This window comes from Amblyomma americanum, chromosome 3, assembly GCF_052857255.1.
Source record: "Amblyomma americanum isolate KBUSLIRL-KWMA chromosome 3, ASM5285725v1, whole genome shotgun sequence".
Classification (NCBI taxonomy): domain Eukaryota; kingdom Metazoa; phylum Arthropoda; class Arachnida; order Ixodida; family Ixodidae; genus Amblyomma; species Amblyomma americanum.
The window spans coordinates 118,854,328-118,880,607 of NC_135499.1; the positions used below are offsets into that span (position 1 = coordinate 118,854,328).

The 26,280-nt window shown below is 46.3% G+C and overlaps 1 protein-coding gene across 1 annotated transcript; it reads right to left on the reverse strand.

Annotated features, from left to right (window-relative positions):
* Positions 1-5,676: 5,676 nt before the first annotated feature.
* Positions 5,677-23,504, reverse strand: LOC144126373 (uncharacterized). Its single transcript, XM_077660428.1, has 7 exons — positions 23,316-23,504; positions 19,265-19,346; positions 16,811-16,896; positions 14,449-14,695; positions 6,618-6,704; positions 5,938-6,198; positions 5,677-5,768 (listed from the first exon to the last, which is right to left on the reverse strand). The coding sequence occupies exons 1-7, from the start codon at positions 23,502-23,504 to the stop codon at positions 5,677-5,679; spliced, it is 1,044 nt and encodes a 347-aa protein (XP_077516554.1).
* Between the last annotated feature and the right edge of the window lie 2,776 nt (positions 23,505-26,280).

Genomic DNA, 26,280 nt, shown 5'->3' on the forward strand with positions numbered 1-26,280 from the left:
TTCTTCACTGCGCAGCAGGGCTTCCCTGCTTTCTCTGCTATCAATATCTTCGCCGACTCAGGGGTAGTCGGCGCACTCCCATAATCTCTGCTTCCAGGTAACTGTGGAACCGCCGGACTGCAACATGGACGAGCATGCACAAACCTATTCCGAAATCGTTGAGAACTACAGACTAAACAGAAAACTGGTGCCACCGCCTGATAAAGAGCTAAGAAATAGAGAAGCGAGCACATAACGGTGTATGCAAGCCGGAAATTTCGTTAACCCAGTATGGGCCTTTCACGTCCTACCAGGGTAACACGAAAACCAAATCTTGACTGATACGTATTCTTTGCGTAGGTGCATGCGCGTGCATATCTTTTATGTAGGTGAAGCGGCAATAAAAAAAAGCAAATTGCATCGAAACGTTTCGGTGTACCACTGCTGCATAAAAGCCTGGCCACGAACTTCTTGTAACGCCCGTAAACATGATCTAATTAAGATCACCGACAAGCTTACACGAGTCATGCGAGGTAAAGCATTTGTTTCTTAATTTATTTATAGTTGCTTGCCTAATTACTCCCGAAGGCCTTTTAGAACTACAAATAAATGCCAAACTAGACGAGTTGGAGTGGGTGTACGGCTGTACTGCAGCGCGAAGAGACGAGGCGACCAGGAGGAAGCTCCCATGTGCGCTTTCCTTCTGTCGCATTTTCGGGCTACTGTTCAACCATGAAACTTCTGCACTTACCCCCGTACATTGTTTTTTTTGCATGCTGAATTCGCTTTTGAACAATAATTATGGCTGCGTTTCTGAGCTCGCAGTGCTGCTAATCAAAACTGGTGTGCTGCGAGATATAGTTGCTGCTGTTGCGTATCAAGATAACCGGCACGATTGCTTGTGACAGATATATGCGTACCGCGGCTCGACAACTTTGCCGTTCTGGCTCAAGGAAAAATTTGCATGAATTCTGGTGCCATTGTCAATCGTCAGCCATTACCAAGTGCTCATGAATGCAAATGTTTGCTTTGCTCAAGTATGCTAGGCTTAAATAATCGGTTTTTATTGTTCACTTAGGTGCAGCTGCATGTGCTGTGCACTGTTGAAGGATTAAGAGAATTGCTTGTGCTGCCATCAAGTGCAAGGAATCGGGAAAAAGCCAAAAGGCACACAGTGCGTAATGAGCTCAAAAGAGTTCAAGGCTGTGTGCCTCAAAGACAATGCTGGAAGTGGCCTTAGCTCAACATGGATGTGAACCAGCTGGAAAAGGCAAAGAGTTTACATACAGGTAAGAAATTAATATAACAAAAAGAGAAATATTGATGCACATATTTTGTGCAGGCAGTTTCGGCATGCTGCGTACCACTAGATTGTCAGGTTAACGTGGAGGAGGCTTGGGGAGAACCGACGGATTCTACCACGATGTGTGCTGAGCGCTGCTCGAAAGAAGTACTATGTCAAAACTGGTTAATACACAGGCTTCAAGCATTACACGGAAAGCCCGAACGAGAGAAAGTAAACGGCACTGGCAGAAGATTACGGTAGTCTGTGGTTCGCCAAACCGCGGGCCGCAGCGAAGCAAGCGCAGCTGGATGGTCGGCCGACTCTCCGTGAATAGCGTCACTTCCGCCAGTTTGCCCTCTCTGCCGTACCCCCCCCCCCCCCCTGCGCTTCCGGAAGCGACGAGGGCGTGCCGCTGGCGGGTTTTGAGAAGCGATTGCAGCTCCCTTTGCGGATAGAATCGGGAAAAAATCTACACACATGATTTTCAAGTTCCTTTCTTCCCAACCACAGCGTTTCGTGCGATTCGAAAACCATTTCAGCTTCCGTTTAATGACGTCCTAGTTAAAATCAAGAGGACGAAATGGGTGAAGGCAAGATAACCGATGGTTCTTAAGATTAATGGAATGGATTCCAAGAGAAGGCAAGTGTAGCAGGGTGCGGCAGAAAGTGAGGTGGGCACACGACAGCTGGCAGACAAGGTTAACGGAGATATTGGAGAGCTCTTTGCCCTGCAGTGGATGTAATAAGACTAATGATGATGATGAAAGAAAATTATCAGCTCACTTACTCGATTAGCGGCGTAAGTCCGAGCACTTTTGAGCCAAGTAACGAGGTAGGCGCTTGTGACGCTTTAGCATCTCATCACCAAGGCAGCCTTTAAGCTTCAAAAAATGCCAGAAAGAGTCTGCAGAGACATGGCACAAAAAGAATATGCGGCAGATCAGAAAAAAGCCAGGACAGCAGCTTGGGCGTGCTGGTTACTAATATGTGACGGAACAGCGCAGAACAACGGGACAAGAGACAAGCGCCAACTTACAACTCATTTTTACTTCAAAGAAAGACTGCTTCTGATAACTTCTTCACAGCTTCAAAACACGTGCCAGAACCATATCATTCAAGCCTTTTAAAATGACAACCTAAGATTTGTAATCATAGAGGTTTGTAGTCTCATTTTAACGTGTCAAATTTTTTATTTGTTAACTCAACAGACGGCGTGCTGACACAATCATCGTGCAGCCTCGCTGTCTTGATTATGTCGCGGACTAACTGCTCTTTCATGATTAGTCAGTGATTTACGTCTGCCAAACAGGCGCACAAGTTTTTGAGGGGCAGTCTCTGCAATGAATTCCTAGGTTTCTGCAAAGCCCGGCAGTCTCACAAAATAACAACGTATAAGTACAACTCCTAGTCACGGGTAGCAATTCTAGCTTAACTGATATACAGTACAATGTGAATAATTCAAACTTCGTTATTTCGAATCTTTTCTGCAGTCCCAGTTACATAACATTAACGAGGATTTTCTGTACGATACAAATATGTTAGAGAAAAAATGCATGAGCTCGAAACATTGCAGCTTTTAGAAAATGTTATTAACCAAGCAATAACCAAGTGTTTTCCACTCAACTGCCATTGAAGCTACCTTGGCAGGGGAGAGCGGAGAAAATACTTTCGTCGCACCTTTAGAAATGGCATTGTTCGAAAGTGTCCCCGTCACGCTCCTATCCGACAATACTGTGTTGCCCCACAAGCGGACTGCTAGCTGCTTACAGAAAGCCGAGTCATTGTTTGCTGTTAACAGCCGCTCCCAAGTCCCTGGGTCAATGTAGTGGCCATGACCAACGTGTACCTGAAAAAAAACAGATGATTAACAAGTGCACCTCAGGCACGGCGCAAAGGCCAACAGCACAGAGCCTGCACAGGACACGAAGCAGAAGTGCCCAGAAAACACATTCTGCCTAGACAATTCATTCAGTCTGCCTTCATTCACAGTATTCGTTGCAATATTTTTAGATTTTAGAGCTTTTGAACCACATATTTCTGTGCACTCCGGTTTAGGTTTTAACTTAATTGTTTCCTGTGCGGAAAGGTAAGCGCGCTAAAAAATGGTTAAAATTGCGGTTTGAGAAGCAGCTTAGGATTGAGCATGGTCGGGCGCAATTGAATAGGCCATGTAGCAGCACCGGATCAGCACTCAATTTGATCCCGATCAACTCTTCAAGATTGCAATTGTCCGTGTGATGGTGGTATAGGAACCAAAATCGTTCATAGGGATTTCTATATAAGAGGAAGATTTCCAAGCTTCTCTGAATTCACTTCAGCACGGCACCATAATTGAGATGAGCTCAAAAATGAAGCAAGAAACTCCCCTAAAGGGAGGAGTGGGAGACAAATTCAACAAATAATGATTTACTGCATGTGGGCAAGCTCCACATAGTCACCATTTTTACTGACGTCCTACACACCATCTAAAAAAACAAATATGGAGTTAAAAATTTTGTGTCCCTATTTCTTCACAGAATATATGTGTAGCAATTCTAACTTCAGTGAAATCTTGCATTTTCTTTGCAGCTAAGTTTGCGATGATTAAGGGGCACTGAGGCAAAATTTCAAACACAGCGAGACTAACCCTTTGGAACACTTAAAATTTTTTCCTGAGCAGAAAGGGGGCTTAATTGCTTTCTTGAATGAGCCAAATGAGATATGACGGTGATTGCATGTGGAGCTACTCAGCTAATTTTCAGCGTATATATGCTTGTTACTGAGCAGAAAAAATGAGAGACCATGCTCTTGCATCACACATTGCATGCTGACTATGCAAACTCATAGGCATGTGGCTGCATGAGCACGTACTAAATAAAAGAGACAAGCACTCTGCAATTACAGAACCGCAGCCTGCACAAAGTGGCCGATTCAAGTGAGAGCAAGGCTGCTTTACAGGCAACCAAAGGCGTTACGAAGGCGTTGTAGGCGTTACCGAAACAAAGTAACCAAATATGTCACTTGTTACGCTAAAAAAAGGAACGCATTACCGCCCTACAATAGCTACAAAAAGGTAACGCGTTACCGTTACCAAAAAAAGTATGGCACGTTACGTTGCCAATACTCCATCGCAACAAATTATCAGTGCGTCTTCACAGCACGAACTCATGATAACAATTTTATAAGGCTCATATTTCACAGCACGCGTTTACATGAAACCAGTACCGGTTTTCGGCCCGACAACTCGACAACCAGGGCCTGTTGGGTTCACGTAAGTGCCGCTATCGGCTCAAGGGCCACCTATGAGGAATATTTGCAGCTGCATTCTTTACTTGTATTGCCCCCTGGGTTACTGCGCCCTGCGCTGGGCAAGGAACAAAGCTGTTCTTCCACATGTCCTGAATAGGGAGCCCCCTTCCTGTGTTTTGGCACCTTGCACCACAAGCTCGAGCAACAAAGAAAAGTAGAAATCCCTTCCGAATACAGCCCAAGAAAGAAAAAAGGAAAGAGAGCTCAAGTCCGTTGAAGTTCTGAGTAAAAACCTGCGCGCACGAACACAGACAACCAAGAGGTTGGTGGTAGAATGTAGTAGCGGCAAAATATTCTGACGCCAGATGGAGCCACGTCCCGCTAGTTAAGTTTGGCACGAATTTCAAATCCCCGCAGAAAATGCATACACAACATACAGAGCCTGTAAAGCGCAAACACTAAGCTCGATATGGATTATAATTGCAGCTTGATAATAAATAAAGAAAAAGGGAGGAAATATTGCGGATGAAAGTCTGATCTTGGCTGTTTTTTCACGAGATGACATGAAAACAGACATATCAAAAATTGCAATTTTTCTGAATATTTAACTCTCATTTGTAAAAAAAGAAACTTAAAAAATAATATCTGTCCACATTTCCTCTATGCATTAAAGAAGAACACGCTGCCACAGACCCCATGAAAATGACCCATTTTTACATGCGCTACAGCTTCTGAAAGTTCCCATGTATTTCCTGTGGACACTGTCACTGGTGAACCCTCTTAACTGCATGTTTTTGTGCCAACATTCGTGCACTCCAGATGGCAGATGCTAATGCAAATGCCAGCCTTGGTTCAAAGTGCTTGATGCCTGGTTTAGTCAGGGAAGCTGACATACAGTTGTCTGTGGCACAAAAGGCATGCCTGATATTTTAAAATATCTTTTTTCAAAACAGAGAACCACAATTCGCCTTGGTGTATGCAGCAGCACTTTTTGATGATTATTTGCTATCAATATTCAATCGGTCCAGCACATAATTTTAAGAAACAAAAGCCAAGTTACAAAGCAAAGAAAAAAGACCAAAAACTCCCTTGTCATTAGTTACATCACATTACCGGTCATGTACAGATAGCAGATTCGTAATCAGTGCAGAAGATATGCTATCATCAGTAGCATATGCCCATCATTAATGTTCAAGCGTCCCGGTACTGGTCACCTCCCCAGTCTCATTTGTGGTGCCAACAGTCAGGTCAAGGTCTTGGGCTGCCTTGCGAGGAGCTGCAAAAAAACAAGAAAAGAAGTCGGCCTCATGGAAAGCAAATACACTGCGTCCTCTCAAGGCCTGCCTCTGCTGAAGGGACGTGGAATGGCTGTTTTTGTTGGGAGAACACTGAAGTGTCACCAAGCACGCAAGCTCGCTGTACACCAGAGCAGCCAAAATAAATACCTTTTGACGTTGGCCGAGCTGGTGGCACAGCAGGGGTGACATCAGCCCGAGGAGGGGCGACATCAGCCCGCGGAGGGGCGACATCAGCCCGCGGAGGGACGAAATCAGCCTGCGGAGGGACGACATCAGCCCGCGGAGGGGCGACATCAGCCTGCGGAGGGGCAACATAAGCCCGCGGAGGGGCAACAGGCGGTGCGGCAAGTGGCGAGGCCACATCAAGTGGCAATACTGGAGCTATGGTGCCGAGGAAATGACTGTGCACTAGAAGAAGAGGGTACAGGGATGAAGACATTGTTTCCTGTGGTATCAAAGACAGGTCTAGATCATTAGTGAATGGTATTTAAACATACATTAAATCTCCTACATTTATGCAAGCACAGTGCCAGATTGACTACGAACAAGCCGTTACAAGCAGCACTTGAATGCTCAGCAGTGCAGCCCTACATTGGATATATCAGACATAACCATCATAAAAACAAACATTGTTTTGAAAAATGTCCATTTTCACTCTGACCACCAATGAACAATCACCTACTGGATGCCTGTTCCAAAAAAATGTGGTCACAAAATTATTTTCGCAGGATACAAATTCCAAGGAATCATGATTTGCAATCTGCAAATGAATTACAAGAGGAATTGAAGGCTAAAGCTTGCCTGAGGTAACATGCATGTATGCTTACTTGCAGAGTTGACAGCCTGAGTGGCACTGTCTCCTTCCCAGAAAACCTTGTCAATCGCGGCACTCACATTTTCATTCTGTGAATGATCTAAAGAAAAAACCAAAAACTTGCACACTGGATAAAGAGTACGTACATCAAGCAGAATGGATTTATGCTAGATTAAAACTTCTACCTAAATTACAAGCACTACATAAGACGATCCTGAAGAGGATTGGGCTGCTTCTGAACAAAAAATAATTCAGTTTTGTTCAGATAAACTAGGAATCGAAACAACCGGTACACAGTTCGAACGCGTTCACAGACTAGGCAAACATAACGATGATAAGCGGAGGCCAATTATAGCAAAAATGATGTTTTTCAAGGATAAAGTGCACATTCTTTCATGTGCACGTAAACTGAAGGGAACTTCGTTTTCCATCGGCGAAGGTTTCTCGCTCACAACGAGACAGGCAACGAAGAAGCTTTATAAATTTGCCAAGGCGTTGAACAAGCCTTTCAAACTATCTTTTGACAAACTGCACATGGGACCCAAGACGTACTGTCACGATCACAATATTGCGGGACGTGGGAGAGCGTGGTAAAACTGCGTTCTGCGCCTTCTAACGGCGCCCGTCCGCTCCAGTTACCCTCGCAGGCTTCTCTGTACCCTTACTCCTACCTTGTGCTCTGCAGACGCAGATCGAAACCGGCGCCAGGTGACGCTTTGATATCTAGAGATAGCATGTGCCCCAGCCGCTGTGATGAGTGAAGCAGATTGCGCGCCGTGTTTCGCGGCGAAACACATCTGGGTGAAGGGGCGTCCAATTATGCTTTGTTTTTATTCCTGTGCTCTTCACAAGTGTTCTCCTCAGGTTTCACCATATGCAAGCAGAACGAACGGAGAACAAAGATTAGAATGTTCACATGAGCAACTGCAGCTCGTCACGATGAACGTTCGAATGCCAAGCCACCTAGGATAAATGTAGTAACACAAAACATGTACGGAAAGGAAACACGACATTTATTTGCAGCGTGAAAAAAGCAATGTGATAACTATACTTGAGAAAATTTCTTTAGATGTGGTACAGAATTTCTATCGAGGCCAATCGTGGACGAGCCCTCATAATAGAAGTGTGCACAGATATTAAGGCAGGAAAACTCAACTCAGCGGGCTGAGCGCGGTGCAATAATCATGACATTCGGCACTTTCCCCGAAATAAAAGAAATACAACACAAACATGCACACTACTAAACCCATCGAACTCGTGGTGGATGTCCTTTAGTCCTTTCTCACGTTGCTAATGTCGCGTGAAATTTCCATCCACGGCGATGACTTCTTGCAGACGACCGGGCATTGAGCGGTATAGAGCCGCAACCAACTCAGGATCAGCGCGCAGAGACTCCCACTCCTCACTGATGCGGACCCACAGCGCGTCGGCAGTACAGGAGCCTATGTTGCCTGAAGATAGGCGCTTTTTCATTAGGCCCCAAACGTTTTCTATAACGTTCAGGTCCGCGCCATTTGGCGGCCATTGCAGGCGGTTCACGCCGCGAGAATTTAGGTACCTTTCCACAGTGCGGGCAGTGTGCACAGGGCTGCGGTCATGCTGCAGCCAGTATAGCCCGTCCGGAAATGGGCCACCCAGGATATAAGGCCCTAGGGTGTATTCCAAAATATCCTTGTACGCCTCTGCGTTGAAGCGTCCGTCAATGCGCACCAGGGGCCCAAGTCCGTCCTTTGAGATGGCGCCCCACACAGCGACGGTGCATCGCCCACTTGAAAAGACGCTGTTCGTGTAACTTGGTAGATACCTAAACGGGGGTCGAGTGTGGAGAGAAACAGTAAGGCGCATGAGTAACATAGTCGAGCCTGCTTTATCGCACTTCGTTTGCTCTCATGTCAGTGGCGCACATGCATCAGTCGCCGCACGCGAAATTGAGTAGAAGAACAAAACAATATGGCCACATTATAGGGCATATAAACGACTGCTGTAAGCATGGAGAAATTGAAGCAATAAATCACTCCAGGCGTGTTGCCAGATACCTTAAGACAATAAAGGAATACAAGATGGAAGAACCGCGGTAGGAAATACGGTCCATTGCATAAGCAGCACTAAGAAAAACTCAAGCATTCGTGCCTTTTAAAAGCATATAACGAGCGACTATAACAATTTATACTCCTTAATAGGAGCGACTCTTGCCTACCTGCAACTGACGGGCCGCCAAACGCGTCGCTGTTGATCCCATCGGGTACTAAAAGTGGACTCGTCTGTGAAAACAACGCAGGCCCAGTCGTCCAGTGTCCACTGCTCTAGAGCGCGTGCAAACTCCAGCCTCTGTTTGCGCTGCTTCTCAGTCAGATGGGGCTTCTGAGCTGCCACGCAGTTTTGCAGCCCGGCTTCCCGCAGTCGTCTCCTTATGGTGCACAAGGACACCCGAATGTCCATTTCCTGCCGCAATTCTCGAGCAGTCATAAAGGGATCAGCGACTGCTGCAGCAACGATCAGCCTGTCTTCTTCATCGTCCGTGGCCCTTCGTCGACCGGAGCGCTGTGCGTCCGCTATCCTTCCGTTGTCCTCCCGGAAGGCCCGAATAACACGGGTGACCGCAGATTTCGACCGTCCCGTGCGCCGGCATATTTCCCGCTGAGGCACTCCTTCCACATATAGCCGAGTAATATGCCTTCTTTCTTCAGCAGGAACTCTCGGCGGCATTTTTGCAGAATGCAGACACATGGCAGCGCGACCCGTTTATCTACCTTCAACTAAAACTTGCTGGCCAATTACAAGGCCGCGGGTTGCAAGGCCGCGATCGCCGTCAATGGCAATTTCACAGAACATTAGCAACGTGAGACTGCACTAACAGAACATCCCCAACTTGTTCGTCGGCTTTAGCAGCCTTCATAAGCGCCTGCATTTCTTTTATTTCGGCGACAGTGCCAAATGGAATGCGCGCTCTGCTGACACAGCCAGATGTGTTTCGCCGCGAAACACGGCGCGCAATCTGCTTCACTCATCACAGCGGCTGGGGCACATGCTATCGCTAGATATCAAAGCGTCACCTGGCGCCGGTTTCGATCTGCGTCTGCTGAGCGCATGGTAGGAGTAAGGGTACAGAGAAGCCTGCGAGGGTAACTGGAGCGGACGGGCGCCGTTAGAAGGCGCAGAACGCAGTTTTACCACGCTCTCCCACGTCCCGCAATATTGTGATCGTGACAGTACATATATAACACCACTACAGACAGTGTTGTGCCGTCCAACAGATAGCTAAACAATAGTAAATGCCCGAATGATACCCATGAGTCGAGTGCACGTAACATTTAATCACTATCTTTGTCATATGCCAACATCCGAAGCCTAGTGCCAAAACGCGATCTGCTTTCTTCTTTCCTAGACGATAGTGAATCGCACATCACCATTCTTACAGAAACTTGGTTGAATCCTAACATTACAAACAACGAAATCATTCGCGGTGCACATTCATACAACATATACAGGCATGATCGCATTGGAAAGAGAGGCGGTGGCGTCCTTTTAGGCATAAAGAAAACAATAACATCATACGTAATTAACACCGATTCAAATCTGGAAATTGTCTGGGCCGCCTGCCTACTATCTTGCACTAGGATTCTGATAGGCGCTTGTTACCGCCCGCCAGATTCTAGTCATTCTTTCGTTAATGAATTGCGTATCAGTATTACTAAAGCAACAGAGTTATGTCCTGCTCATAGCATCTATTTCATCGGAGATTTTAATTTTCCTTTAATCAACTGGGCTCAACTATCATCACCTTGTCATATTTCCACAGAATTTTGTAACCTGACGCTCGATTTCAACCTATTCCAGGTTGTGAACCAACCTACACGCGACACTAACATACTAGATCTGATACTGACTACAGCACCGGAAACGATAGGATCAGTAACTCATTTAAAGGGATTCAGCGATCATCATTTACTTCAGCTAAGTATTGACATCCCGGTTCAGTTTATGGGCTATGTAACAAAAAAGATTCACGATTATAATAAGGCTAATTTCACAGCTATCAACACAGAACTAGAAACCTTCTTTTATCACACATTTCTACCTTCAATTAACAACCGATGTGTTGAGGAAAACTGGATACTTTTTAGAGATAAGATTTCATATTTGATCAACCGGTTTGTCCCTGTGATCAAAATAACTAAAGATAAATCTAATCCCTGGTTTACTAGAAGGCTTAAACAACTAAGGAACAAGAAAAAGCGGCTATACCGGACTGCTAAGCGTGCCTGTACCATTTCTGCGTGGAACAAGTACAGTGATGCACTAAAACTCTATTGCTCCGCCTTATCTGCTGCAAAAGACAAATATTTTTCACATGATCTTCCATCCCTTTTGAAAACTAACCCCAAAAAGTTTTGGAAACAAGTATGCCCTGAGCGTGATGATAGTTCCATCTCTCTACAAAGTAACAACACCCCCATCTCAGACAACGAGTGCCCCTCATTATTTAACACCTTCTTTTCATCTGTGTTCTCTTCTGAAGATCATTCCACCCTTCCGGAAGTTCCGGATCTTAATTACCGCTACATGACACCTATTCAGATAACTGAAGAAGGCATCACGTGTCTCATAAATTCTCTTAAGGTATCTACTTCGGCTGGTGTTGATGGCATTAATTCAAAAATTTTAAAAAATACAGTTTCAGTGGCAAGCAAAATTTTATTTCATATTTTTCAGCAATCATTAACTACAGGAATACTACCCTCAGACTGGAAGATAGCTAAAATAGTGCCAATTTTTAAATCTGGAAACAAAAACTCCGCTGAAAATTACCGTCCTATATCTCTCACGTGCATCTACTGCAAAATGCTTGAACATATAATTTCATCGCATGTCTTTAGTCATCTTGAGCAGAATAACTTTTTTTACACTAATCAACACGGGTTTAGAAAGGGTCACTCCTGCGAAACACAGTTATTCGAACTAACTACTGATTTGCATTTTAATATGAACAATAACCTTCAAACTGACTGTATATTCCTTGATTTTGCCAAAGCGTTCGACCGCGTAGCTCATTGCCGCTTGATTTCGAAATTATCATCACTCCGTCTAGACTCGCTAACTTTAACATGGCTTCGTAACTTCCTCTCGCATCGCCAACAGTTCGTATTTGTTAATAATCTGTCCTCTAACCTTTCCCCAGTTAACTCCGGTGTACCGCAGGGCAGTGTGCTTGGTCCCTTATTATTCCTTATTTACCTAATAATATAACTTCTAGTATGCGAATTTTCGCGGATGATTGCATTATATACCACCCTATTAGATCTACTAATGACCACCTGGTGCTCCAATCAGACCTCCTTACTATTAACGACTGGTGCAACTCATGGTTAATGACTCTTAATGTATCCATGTGCAAAGTCATCTCTTTCACCCGTAAAAATAACAAATCTAGCTATACATACCGTATTCAAAATGATCTACTCTCTCACGTATCACATTACAAATACCTCGGCGTTAACTTTTCTTCAGATCTTTCATGGTCATACCATATCTCATCCATATGTGCCGTCGCCTCAAAGTCATTAGGATACCTACGCCGTAATCTCCGAAATTCACCATCTAATATTCGAAAACTAGCATACCTTACTTTTGTTCGTCCACAACTTGAATTTGCTTCTCCCATTTGGTCTCCCTATCATAAGAACATGATCATCGCGTTAGAATCTATCCAAAACAGGGCAGCACGATTCATTTCACGAAACTTTAACTGCCGCTCAAGCGTCACTCAGATTAAAACAGATCTTTCTCTACAATCATTAAGCACGCGCCGTGACATCGCTCTCCTCACACTATTTCACAAATATGCGCACTTCAATAGAACTACCTCATTTGAACTCGATGTCTCATCCCGCACGTCGAAAAGATTATATAATCAGTTTAGTTTCGCAAGAATATATGGTGACACATTGGCTTTTAACTCATCTGCATTACCACGAGCCATCAGATTATGGAATGATCTGCCAGACAACATCGCTTCCGCGTCTAATCTAGAATCTTTCCATTCTAAACTCATCACATATTTCACTGAAACCGTCATTTAGCACACCTACGTTCAAGTCTATTATTGTTCTTTGCTTTGCTGCTACACTCGTGTCATTCCGATGTTTTCTTACTTATGTTTGCTTGCCATGTTTCCGTGTTTGCCTTAATCGCGCTTTGTTTCCACGTTCGGTGAGCACATTATCCTGTATTGTAGTGAATTATTTTGCGTCGCGTACGTTTCCTTTTGTTTCCTTTGGTTATTAATGCACTGTATTATATCTTTTTTTCGCCCCACTTACACAATGCCCAATGGGCCTGTAAGGAATTTCAAATAAATAAATAAATAAATATGTAACTAACAAGTCAATTGTAGGAAATGCTCAATATCAAACATTGTACACATCCAATACATGTGAGAATAAACTATGCACAGCTGACCATAACTTCAAGAGCCACCTGAAACTCAGGAGTCATCCCCATATAACAGTACTGACGTGACACTGATGAATTTCAAATGTGGTTTTTCACCTCACCGTGCCTACGCAGTACTGCTAACATTTTATGATTATGTTGCTTGCAGAATGATAATTATAAGAGCGTATGCAAGCATGAAAATAAAGTATGAGGGAGAATCAGAAAGTCTTTGCCCTATTTTTTTTATCCGAATGACTGCTGTAAATGTGGAGTAAACATATTCATTCTCATCGGTGAACTTTTCTTGGAACAGCCCGCCATCTGCTGGCTGTTATCGGGCGGAAATGCTCAAGAATTCTTGATGTGTAGATTGCGGTTATCCTCCATAACAATGCAAGGCCACATGTGGCAATCAGAACCGCCGACAAGCTCTGGTCATTTCACTTGGAAAGTCTGGACCACCCACCATAAAGTCTGGACCCTAGTGATTTCACATGCTCGGTCCGCCGAAGAAGTTCCTGGCAGGACAGTGATTCACATGCAACGATGAAGTCAAGGCAGAAGTCAGACAGTGGTTCGACAGTCAGCCGGACAAATGCTACCACAAGGGCATCTTAAATTCAGTGCTTCGGTTGGACAAATGTCTGGAGCGGTGTGGGGACTGGGCGGAGAAATAGTGCAAGGTAGGTAGAATAGTACATATATTTTTAATTACCTGTATGTGCCGTATTTTGCTTGATACAAAATAGGGGCAAAGATTTTCTGATCCCCCTTGTGCTAGATGCTAGTCTATGCACTAGAGTTGCCTTTACTTTTGTCTTGCCTTCATTCATAAAATGTTTACATAAGCTCTCATGACAGAAACTAGCCCAATGGTACATTATGGTATTATTATGCTGGTCATCCAGGGCTGTGCCTAAACAAATGGTTACATGATCAAGAATTATCAAGAATACTACTGAGTCATGACTGCCATCCCAAGGTAGTCTGAACAAATGGCCGAAGGAGACCGTAACCATGTAACCTGAGAACTAAAGGAAATGCACTATGTGACAAAAAATACACTTTTGGCAACACAATGCTGTGTCAGTCTTGTACAGAAATCTGTTTAGTATTTCAAGACCTCTACTGAAGCAAATGGAATGTTCTCATATGCTCCTTTTCGTCTTCCCAGTTTGATGTGTCTGCAAGACTTCATTCTGCAGCCTTATTTTTTTTGCCCACAAATCACCTGTTAGTAAAACCATATCCTGTACTTCTTTCGAACGCCCTTCTTAAGCAGTGCTAACTTTATCCTAAAAATGCACCAACAAGGCTAGCAGCAAGTCTAACTCGACTTCACCGAAGTAGAGTAGCTTTGACAACGGCCTGCACATGGAAGAAGCTGTACAGTATGGTTGTTTACATACCATTTTGCAGAATTTTTGCGCACAGTGCCTTCTGGAGGCTTTCATTGAGGCTTCTAAGATTTTTCATTTCTTTCTCCTTATCTCCAATCACTTCCTTGCATCTCTCCAGCTCTGCCTTTAGGTCCCGCACTAGTGACTCAAGGTGGGCCACCTTGGACTCCTCAGGAGAGTTTCCTACTCGACTACTGAGCAATTCCCTCTCAGCTTTTTTCTTAGCCACTCCTTTCGCCTGCTCTTCTAGTCTTGCCTACAACAAGAAAATCAGAATGCAAATCAAGTTACACAATAACAAATGCAAGCTCACCTATGGCACTGGCAAATTTATTTACAGCATTTCAGCAGGAAACAATGACTCAGTTATAGCAAGACACCACTTGCATGACTGCCACTTCAACAAACTGAAAAAGCTTAAAATGTCACTGCACTCAGTGCAAGTAAAGGTCGGCTTACCAAACCGGATACATTTCAAGTTTTACTCCTGAGAGTTGTTGACACAGCTGTACCTAATGTCAACAGGCCAATCCCCAATAGGCAGGCCATAATAACCATTCTAGACTTCTCTAAATGTCCAGGAGGACTATGCAACAGGATCTATAGCTACGCCCGTGAGGCCTTATATCATACTACGCTAGGCTCCCAAAATTTAAGTGGCACTTCCAAAATACAGAATTTTATAATAGAGCAATGGGAGGAAGTGCTGTCCATCAAGAGCCTGAAAGAGCAGCGAAAACTGAACGACCATGCCAGGATCGCTGCAGCAGCCACAGGTGCCCTGAACAAAGGGCTCCATCCATCCGCAACCAAAATTTCCGAGCCCAAAATAAGTTTTTTCCTTTTTCTCCTCTGCTACACCAGTTTCAACAATGCCGGAGAAGTCACCTGAATTTATACGAGGTATTAAATACAGTTGAATTGTGAGTAATGGAATATAGATGTTACCAAATATGACTCAGTTTTGTAGCGACAGCTACATTACGGTAGCATTTCGAGCCTTCAGCATGGCAGCGCCGTGGCTGATCACGTGGTTGGTCACATGACCAAGTTCTACTGAGCCAGCTGTAGCTATCGCGTCACTCCTGGTTTAACCAAATCTAAACCACCGCCAATTTTTTTCACTTCTGTGTAATAACTTCGACTGCAAACTTTTTATGACATCTCGTGACGTTGTTGAAAATGTAAAATTCGATTTGGGTACTCTCAATTTGTAATTTAAAAGAAAAAAAGGAAACACTCCAATGAACGGCCCACTTTCTTCACACCTAGAAGCAACACTCAAATCGCCATCGCCTTATGTGCTCAACTTGATAGCACTGAAGACAGTGCTACAGTCCCTGTAGATATTCAAGATATGAAGTTTTTTGTGGCATAACCCATTGACAAATCACTATAAGAACAATGACAGTATTTATTGTCAGCCGTGCATTTTTTTTTGCAAATAATCATTTCGCATGCCCCAACAGCAAGCCTTACTGAAAACAATTCATCCTTGTCTGAAACTGTGCTGACGAAGGCGAGAAATAATACAAAAATCGCTAGTTACTTGCACCGGTCATAGGTAATCACTACTGACATGAGACAAATTATCCCACAATTAGCAGCACACGCTATCTTGAAAGCAGCACTTTGAAAACAATCTTGCTAAACCACTGTGGCTGGAGTGGTGAACTACTGCCATGCAATGCAAACACATGTGAACGCAGAGCCTGTTCCTATTTTTACCACGGGCAAACTTCTCTCAACTCATGCAGACGTTCACATTCCACTCTGCATGCGATACATAGGAACTCGCACTTTCTGGACATCATTTGTTTTAGCGTAAAATTTGCTAACATCATGTTCACATATGCAACGAGGATGGAGGGCTCCCGACTGATTTCGAGCACATGGGGTTAACTTGCACTGACATTGCACAGTACAAAGGAGTCATGCATTGAAAATTCGATTTGGGGGAAAGGAAATGGTGCAGTATTTGTCTCACACATGGCCGACACCTGAACCGCGCCGTAGGGGAAAGGATAAAGGAGATACTAAGAGAAGAAAGAGGTGCCGTAGTGGAGGGCTCGGAATATTTCGACCACCTGGGGATCATTAACGTGCACTGACATCGCACACCCCACGGCAGTATTCTGCATTTCGCCTCCATCGAAACGCGGCCGCCGCGGTCGGGTTCGAACTCGGGTACTCCTGATTAGCTGCCGAGCGCCCTACCCACCGAGCCACCGCGACGGGTTCCATGCATTTCACCTCCACTGAAACGCGGCCGGCGCGGCGAGGATGCATGCAAGTTGCTGGTGGCGGGGTTTCTGATGACCAAGCACCCCAGGCTACAGAAAATTCGCTTGAAAGCGATTGCTATTCGCACCTTTTTCCTCGGAGGTATGTCCGTCTTGCGGGCGCATTTGCGTGCTTCCTTGCGCTTCCTCCACTGCTCCATTTCTTCTTCCGTATCTGCGGTTTCCAGTGCATGTTATGAATTTACGGGCGCTACAAAACAACTCCAAAACCCAGAGAAAAAGAGCACCTACTTGTCATATGGATGATTTTCCCGTCATAGTACCCTCCGCAGGTACTCGAGTCTCCCGCCCAGAAAATATCGTAGACTTTCTTGGGGTCATAGTCTTCAATGTCGTGCGGAACAAAATCCCGCACGTCCGTGTGTTGAAGAATATAACTCCCATCTTCTCCAGCGTAGCGCACAAGGACATACATGTTCTATTGCTCGAGCAACAAATCTAGAAACGCTGCACCAAGCACGAAGGCAAAAAAATGTGCTGACAGAGTCGCCTAGATTGCTATTTTTGTATTCACTGAAATGAATAGTGCAGCAGGCGCACGTCTCTGCGAAACACCAGCAACGGCGGCGCTGCGATCGCCAACGCTAAACATCGCGCCTCGCAAGGAACAGTTTAGTTTTTACATTTTCCTGTGAATACGTACGCATTTTCTGGCCCAGATGAACGTCTATTCATTAACTTTCTAACGTAAAACATATATTTTTATGTTGTTTGACTTTGCTAATGGGTTCAGGAGTGAGCGTTTGTAGCACCGCCCTTTAGCAAGCGGATTGCTGTTGTAAATGCCTCACGGGAAGTCTGCTCCCCGGGCCACTTCTCTGCTATACCTGTACCATGACCGCGACCAAAGTGGTCACGTTCGCGCCAAATATTCTAGTTCACTGTAGTCACGCGAATGATAATGTATACCTTCTTTTGGAGCAGAAATAACTGGTGTTACATCTTTACTCTTCCACTCTGCTCCGGCATGTAACGATGTAACCACGTTTAAACCATTTGAATTGCAATACAGTTTGGTGCACTGAAAACCTTGCTTTAAAAATTAGTATAATTTATTGAGAACGTTTATAAGGTAGCTTCTAATGCTTTTTTATTTTTTAGTTATAGTCTGAGTACATGTTTGCATGTATTGTGCGCCAGGGCTGTTAGAAAAAATGTAATTTCATGACGATCTGGTCTGCGTCGCATATTTTGTCCGAGTTCGCTTCCAAATTTTCCTTTTGGCTGTTTGCCTATTTTCGGGTAACTGTTTTTCTTGTGCCGGTGTTTTCTTGGTTAAGTATGAAAGCACATTTGGCAAAATCGTCGGCACCGCGTCAGGCCGAAGAGTTGGTTTGCCTCTTGGCACTCGAACTTCTGTTTCGTTATTTATGTGCACATAATCTCTCACGATTAAATGAGGCTCAAAGTGAAGCTCGCACACAGCGCAATCGGCGTCGAGGGGCTTATCAAGCCTACACAGATTTCTCTCCCAGACAAGTCGTCGCTCTTCATCTCTTGGGGCTTTAAAAAGCGATACCTTGCTGCCTTGGACCGTGCGAGCGTACCCAGTCTTGCACCCAGGTGCATAACAGTGATTTAAACGCTGTTTTCTTTCCATTTGAGTCGTAAATCTGCGATAGAACTCGCATGCGCGCACGCACACACACGCATACAGGTCGGAACACGCCGACTTGCTTCAAGAGTGTACGACGCCAGCGCCACCGCTACTTTCTTCAAAAAGGGGGGACGCTGGTATGCAAGGCGCGCCGGCTTCAGTCGCTCCACTCAAACGTTCTAGTACACTCTAACGATGCCATGCTGATCCCAGCAACACGGCAGAAAAACAAGTCGTGGGCGCGCTGCAGTGAGCTTTGGATGACGACGATAGCGATACGACTTCAGAAATTGACCAGCGTTGTGCTGTTGCCAGAGGAAGTGACAGTAAACCCTCCAAAAAGTCCGTGGGCCGCCGCCAGAAAAAAAGCTCTCGCATTTCTCCCCCGCTCGAGGCCGCGGATCCGGCACGGACCCGACAGACCGGAAGTTGCACCCTACGCGACGGCTAGTCCGCGGGCCAAAACAGGTCCGTGGTCCGTCGTCTGGATACACCTTTAGAGGTGACGACCCCTTAGTTCGTAGCTGGTAGGTTCCTGGGAGTTGTCATCAGTCCTCGTCTTGCAAACAGGTCTCGCAACTTTTCGTCACCGGCGTGGGCAAGCAATCCCCCAGGATAGTGCCGGACCCGCAACCACAAAACAGCGAGCACAAGGCCACCCTCCTCCAAGACACAGGCTTTTAAAAAAAGAAAACCCGCTACACCTATCCCATTAATTACGCGCGTCCCTCCCCCTGAACACTAAAAACAGCCATTTCTTGAAAGCGCTAAGACGTGGTTAGTAAAATCATGTAACAATCGGCTACACTTCGAGAAAAAAAACGCATGAACGAACGTAAAAATACCACGGAAACCCGGGTGAGCATGAGGCTTTTGTTACTCTAGGCGCAACGACTCAAACCGTCGGCATTGCCGTTAAGCTTACCCTTCTTGTAGCGAATATCGAACGAGTACTGTTGAAGAGCCAAGATCCAGCGCAAAAGACGGCCGTTTTTCGTAGACATGGACTGCATCCAGGTGAGGGGACAGTGGTCAGTCTCTATGGTGAACCTTGAACCAGCGATATAGCAAGCTAGCTTCTGCACCGCCCATACTACGCAGGCGCATTCTTTTTCTGATGCACTGTATGCTTCCTCCCGAACTGAAAGCTTTCTACTGGCGTACAATATAGGGTGTTCGTTCTCGTCATCTCTCTTTTGACCGAGCACCACCCCCATACCCCTGTCGCTGGCATCACACTGAAGTATGAATGGCTTAGAGTAGTCGGGTGCGTTCAACACTGGCTGACTCGTTAGTGCTTTCTTCAGCATACTAAAAGCCTTTTCTTTAGCGTCATCCCACTTTACCGTTTGTGGTTCTGTTTTTATGAGAGCATCCGTTAAAGAACTCGCAATCTCGGAATACCGCGGGATATATCTTTGGTAATAACCCGCCAAGCCAAGGAATGATCTGATGTCCCGTTTTGTGCGTGGTTGCGGGAAGTTGTTTATTGCGGTCAGTTTAACCTCGGAAGGCCGACGATGACCTTGCCCTATTACATGACCTAGATAAACTACCTCCGCGCGCCGTAACTGGCATTTGGGAACCTTAACAGTTAAGTTGGCCTCTCTTAGACGACCCAGCACGGTTCGCAGGTGTTACAGATGGTCCGCCCATGATGAAGAAAAGATCGCTATGTCATCGAGATACGGAAGTGCAAAGTCCTCCATTCCTCTTATCACCTGGTCCATAAGGCCAGAGAAGCAATATGGCGCATTCTTCAATCCAAAGCTCAGGACTTTCGGACGAAAGGTTCCCATCGGGCCAATAAACGCCGCAATCCTGCTTGCCCTCTCGGTCAACGGAACCTGCCTGTACCCTCTGACTAAATCGACGTTAGAGATGAAATTAGCACTGCTCACTTTCTCAAGCCTTTCCTCGATATGCGGTATTGGATAAGTCTGGTCCTTCGTGATTAAATTGAGCCTGCGGTAGTCGATACATGGTCGCGGCTCCTTTCCTGGGACCTCAACAAAGATAAGAGGCGAGGTATAATCACTCTCTCCTGGCTCGATTACACCTAGCTCTGACATCTTGTTTATTTCAGCGGTCATGATTTCACGCTGACGAGGCGAAACGCGATAAGCTTTCGAACGAACTGGGTCCGACGAGGTTAACTCGATATCGTGAACGATCGCAGTGGTCCTGCCTGGCGTGTCTGAAAATACGTCTTTAAATTCAAACACGAGTTCCCTCAGTTCGGCCCTCTGATTGGGATTCAACTCCGCCTGTTCTACCAGCTTGTCAATGGTCTCGTGAACGTCTTTTGCCTCTGTCACGGCTGTTAACTCCGGAAAGTCGGCAGGCATCTCCTCGGGTTGGTTAAGGGACATGTTCACAATGGCCTCCCTCTGCCGGTAGGGTTTAAGTAGATTGCTATGGTACACTTGTGGTGTCCTTCGTTTTCCCGGTACCGCGATTACGTAGTTTGTTTCAGATAATTTCTGAATTATGTCAACCGGTCCCTCCCATTGAACCTCTAGCTTGTTTTTCAATGAGGGTTTCAGGATCATTACCTTTTCCCCAACTTCAAAGCGTCGTGTGCGAGCCGTCCTGTCATAGTAATGCTTAGCATTGCTTTGTGCCTTACGCATTTCCTTCCCTGCTAATTCTTGAGAAGTGTGCAGACGGTCCAACAGCTCTAGCACGTAGGCCACAACCGAAGGATCGTCTGCCCGGCCTTCCCAGGCTTCTCAAACAATGCGAAGAGGGGAGCGAAGGCAGCGTCCGTAAACGAGCTCTGAAGGTGAAAACCCTGTTGATTCGTGCGGTGCAGTTCGAAGCGCGAACATCGCTGCAGGCAAGCAACTCTCCCAGTCCGCTTTGTGCTCATAACACAGGGCTCGCAAAAGCCGTTTCATGACTGAGTGGACTTTCTCTACCGCGTTTGCGGGTGGTACACTGAGCTATGAATGATATTAATACCGCACCTTTCCAGAAACGTCGAGGTCAGTGCGCTCGTAAAGACGGATCCTTGATCTGACTGGATTTCTGCGGGAAATCCTACTCGCGCGAAGATAGACAAAAGCGCGTTGACGATCTCCACCGAGCTTAATTCTTTGAGAGGCGCTGCCTCGGGAAATTTTGTTGCGGGGCATAGTGCAGTAAGAATATGTCGATAGCCAGACTGCGTTGCAGGAAGTGGCCCCACTGTGTCTATTATGAGCCTGCGAAATGGCTCCGTGATAATGGGAACAAGTCTCATTGGTGCTTTAGCCTTATCTCCGGGCTTGCCTATGCGTTGACATGTGTCGCAGCTTCTTACAAATGCTTCTACGTCTCGAAAGTAGCCGGGCCAGTAAAATTCCTGCAATAAGCGGTCCTTTGTTTTACGAATGCCCAGGTGCCCTGTGCAAAAGCCCCCGTGAACCAGGTGCAGGAGCTGCTCGCGATAGGGATGCAGGAACCACGAGTTGGTCGAATTGCACTCCCTTTCGACTGGTGTACTTTCTATAGAGGACGCCTGCCCTCTTGAGGAACCTTACGTTCCGTTTGGCCACACCTTCTCTAGCGTCCGACCTTAGGTTACGCAGGGTGGAATCTTTCCTGCTCAGCAATCAATGTGGCATGGCTTACATTCAATAACTTTTGTCTGAATTCTGCCTCGCGAGACATTTCAGGCTCCGGCTGCTTTCCTGACCCCTTCATTAGCTGGTGTGCTTTCTGCATTATCCCCTGTAGGGCTGTCCTGTTTGGTGCTGGGTGACGAATCCTCCGTCAAACCTGTTTCCTCCACCACTGGGCACTCACACACTGCCTTGGCCGCGAGCTCCCTTGCCTTGGAACGAGTTAAGGCTTGCACTATCCCTTCACTAAATCCGATACCCTGCGTCGCAGCAAATCCTCAGATTTGTTAGAAAACAAATATGGATATTGAGGCGGGAGATGTGCCGAGACGGCAGCTTCAGTGTCCAGTACTCCAAAAGGGCCTTCGATACGAATCTGGGCCACAGGGAGACAAACACTGGAGGTTTCCACGGCTTGCCTTATCCAAGCACATTCTCCCGTGAACTGGCCTTCCTCTACGTACGACGGATGCACCACGTCCATTGTGGCTGCCGAGTCGCGAAGCACTCTACACGGTTTGCCATTTACCACGAGGTCTCGAATGTACGGTTCTAGCAATTTCAGATTTTCCTCGTTACTAGTTAAAGACATCGACACAAGTTTGGGGTTTTTGCATCCCACGCAGATATGCCCTGTTTGGTGGCAGTTGTCGCAAACTATTGGTTTCTTGGCCTCGAAAGCTTTTTTCTTTTGCCTTTCTGCCCTCTGTTCGGGTGACTCCTCCCTTCCCTTGCGGTTCTCGTCACTACTTTTCACCGAATATGATCTTTCCTTTGATTTATACTGATTCGACTTTGACAATCGCTCTGGCTTGTCGGGTCTGTATTTAGTCACCTCCTTCTTAGGAGCTTCGTTGCCTTCGAACGCACGGAGGGTTACGTAGTCCACAGCGAGATTGGCCGCTTTCATGACAGTGTCTACGCCTGGCCTATCCTGATGTTTACTGGCAGCCGGCGGTACAACTGTTCTAAGACAACGCACTGCATTGTCTTTTCGGCGTCGCCGAGTGCAGCCTCTTCTCTGAGCCATTCCTTCAGGTTTACCTCCATGGTGTATGCAAAATCTGAGTATGACTCGCTTTTGGTCTTCTCGACTTCTCTGAATTTTCGCCTGAATGCTTCTGCTGATAATCTGTACCTTTTAAGCAGATTTGCTTTGACTTTATTGAAGTCCTCTGCTTCTTTCCCCATGCGGGCGATGATATCAGCTACCTCACGTGGCAGTAACGTAAACAAGCGTTGCGGCCACGTTTTTCTCGTGAATTGTGCCTTCTCACACGTGCGCTCAAACTGTACCAGAAAAAGACCTATGTCCCCTCCTACTGCGTAGGGTGCCATCAAGTCTGTCATTCTGCGCTTGCTTTCACGTGCCTCTGTGCTAGGTCTTTCAGTGTTTTGAGCTTTCAGAAGCTCGATCTCTAGACGCTTCATTTCGAGGTCGCGCTCTTCTTTGGCCTCTAGGCGCATACGCTCTTCTTTTTCCTCTAGGCGCTTACGCTCATCCTCTTTCTCTGCGATGCTCACTCGGTATTCCTCTAGTTCATCGTCGTCTGCCCCCATCGCTTCTATCGCTTCTATGATCTCCGGCTTTCTCTTTGATTGGGTAATTTGGAGGCCAAACTCTTTGGCTGAGATCAACAATTCCGGCTTCTTTAGTGCCTTCAAGTTCATGGCTGCCCTTAGTGCTGCTAACTCTTCACTCTATAACAACCTTGACGTACTCAAAACTTCCGTCAACGGTTAAAGAAAAATCACTGCACTGTACTTTCCTCAAAATACGTAAAGCCAAGTGATATCTTAGTGAAGAAAAGCCATGCACTCACCATATGCAGACATGAATCCAGACACCTTCCTTCCGAACGTTGTCGCCAGGACGAAGAGGCTACGGCCTCGTAGTTGTCGTCCAAGTTGGGATCTCCAGGGTTGAGTATCCCACCGCTGCCAGACAGTTGTTGCGACGCATGCCTATCGAAGCTCGACCGGCGTTACTATTGGGTAGCGTGGCGTCGTCGGCGGGCTGCAGGCATCCGGTAGACCATGGGGACCGAGCAAGGACGAGACGATTTCTAGTGCGAAACTTGCACTGTTTATTCAAAAGTTCGTGAAATATGAAGAGAAGAGAATTAATGAATATCAAAAGTACATTTAAGAGCCCCTTAAATAGGCTCTCTACAATCGTCGGAGGGATCTTGCTTCCGTCGACGTCACGTGACCGGCACAGAGTCTTATTGGCGGAAAGAAGTCACGCCTCAATGCGACGAGGCATGGTGAGAGAAGGTCGGGTGAAATTCCTTTGTGCACGTGGTGTCAGACGTCAACCGTAGCAGGAGAAGTCACGCCTCATTTCGACGAAGCATGGTGAAAGACGGTCGGGTGAAATTCCTTTCTGCACCTGGTGCCAGACGCCAACCGTAACACCAGCAGTCTGCTCTCACACATAGAGACGAATCGTTAACCTCCTAAAGGATGTGAACAATCACAGCTGGCTTGATTTGCTTACAGTTGAAGCGTTCTCTCAGGTGAGCAATTCCTTCAAATTTCTTAAACCACCATAACATTCACTTTGCAGGCTGTGCATTCCAAAGGGGCTCCCCTTCACAACTGCTGGGGGTTCATAGACGGAACCGCCAGAGCTATTAGCAGGCCTTCAACTAGCCAAAAGCTGTTCTTCTCTGGACACAAACGCATACACGCTGTCAAGTACCAGTCCTTCATGTGCCCGAACGGCATCATATGCCAGCTCAGCGGGTCATTCTTCGGTAGCCGGCACGACGCTGGTGAGTTCCTTGTTCAGCTTTTTTGGCATGGCTTGAGCACAACTGACTTTTGTAGTGGAAACAGCAATTTAGCCCGCTTACTTGTTTACATGTCTTTCAGGTATCCTGCGGAAAAGCAAGACGTACGAAAAACTGCAAAAGCTAGTGCATGGGCACAGCTACTGCCTGTGTGGGGTCCCTGCCTACCCATTGAGGCCCATGTTGTTAAAGCCCTAAGGTGGAGTGAGGCTAACAGCATGACAGGAATCGTTTAATAGGGAAATGAGCAAAGTGAGGCAAGCTTTCGAGTGGGGCTTCGGCAAAATCGCAGGGTTGTTCTTTATTCTCGATTTCAGAAAAAATCAGAAGCTCCGTCGGCAGAACTTGCCTCGCATGTACAGGGTGAGTGACATCCTCACAAATTGCTACACATGTGTCTATAGCCGCCGCGGTGTCTGAGTGGTTATGGCGCTCGGCTGCTGGCCCGAAAGACGCAGGCTCGATCCCGGCCGTGGCGGTCGAATTTCTATGGAGGCGAAATTCTAGAGGCCCGTGTACTGTGCGATGTCAGTGCACGTTAATGAACCCCAGGTGGTCGAAATTCCCGGAGCCCTTCACTACGGCGTCTATAATAGCCTGAGTCGCTTTGGGACGTTAAACCCCCATAAACCAAACCAAACCACACGCGTGTCTATGGCTCTCAAGTATCTCAGTACTTCGGCCTTGAGCCGCCAAGCTTAGAAACATACCTAACCCCACAGCACCATTAATGGCTGCGCGAAGAGCGCATAACGTAAATAGCATGAAACATGACCTCAGACATTCAGAGCAATGCGGGTTGCTGTAGTGGCATTACTTCTGTTGGTACATTTTTTATGGATTATAAGTTGAACTTCAAAAGTTTTTTTTTAACTGAACACTTCCAGCCGTGTACGGGGGGGGGGGGGGGGGCCTGTGAGCCTTTGTGAAGCTGCCGTTTACGAGCAGCTTTTACCCACAACCTCCTCCATCATCCCGATGGAAATAAAGAATATTATTATTATTAATATAATAAGCAGCACATCAATTTAAGCCATAGCAGCTCTTCCATACTCTGGCTGCACATTTCCATGCATTTTTCTTGGTTTCAGATTTTCATGCACTAGCTTTTTAGTCTTGCTCTCCTTATTGGACCGGAAAAAGGTTCGCACAATTGGCATGTTGCTTGGACTGCGCATGCTAGTACGTCGAGACAGCCATTTCTATATAGCTGCCTCTTGTACTAGTCTTGTACAGTGAGGAGGTCACTGCCACGGCCGCTCAATGGAGGTGCATTTGGTGCGGCCCGTCGCGTCGCCCGAAAGAGCCGTATTGCGCCTAGTTCTCATCGCCACCGCTCCGTGACGAGTCCGGCCGGAGAGCTGTGCGCAGCGACCGTGGCAGTGCTTTCGTCCACGCGGTAGGCGCTTTATAATTTTAGCATTTATGAGCTGCGTTTCACACATTATGGCGATGTCACGTGCAAATTTGGTTTTGATAGCGGCATGTCACCATCACTGGGCTTTTCCAAATCGCACGTGGACCTGCGTTTACACCGAGAA

Bases quoted from the DNA above. Each gene is read 5' to 3' on its own strand.
- LOC144126373 (XM_077660428.1), bottom strand. From the start codon at position 23,504: ATGGGGGCAGACGACGATGAACTAGAGGAATACCGAGTGAGCATCGCA. The intron at 16,897-19,264 runs GTAAGCTTAACG...TGGAAACCGCAG, and splicing joins CGATATTCGCTACAAGAAGG to ATACGGAAGAAGAAATGGAG. The intron at 6,705-14,448 runs GTATGTAAACAA...TTTTTTCTTTAG, and splicing joins CGCAAAAATTCTGCAAAATG to ATCATTCACAGAATGAAAAT.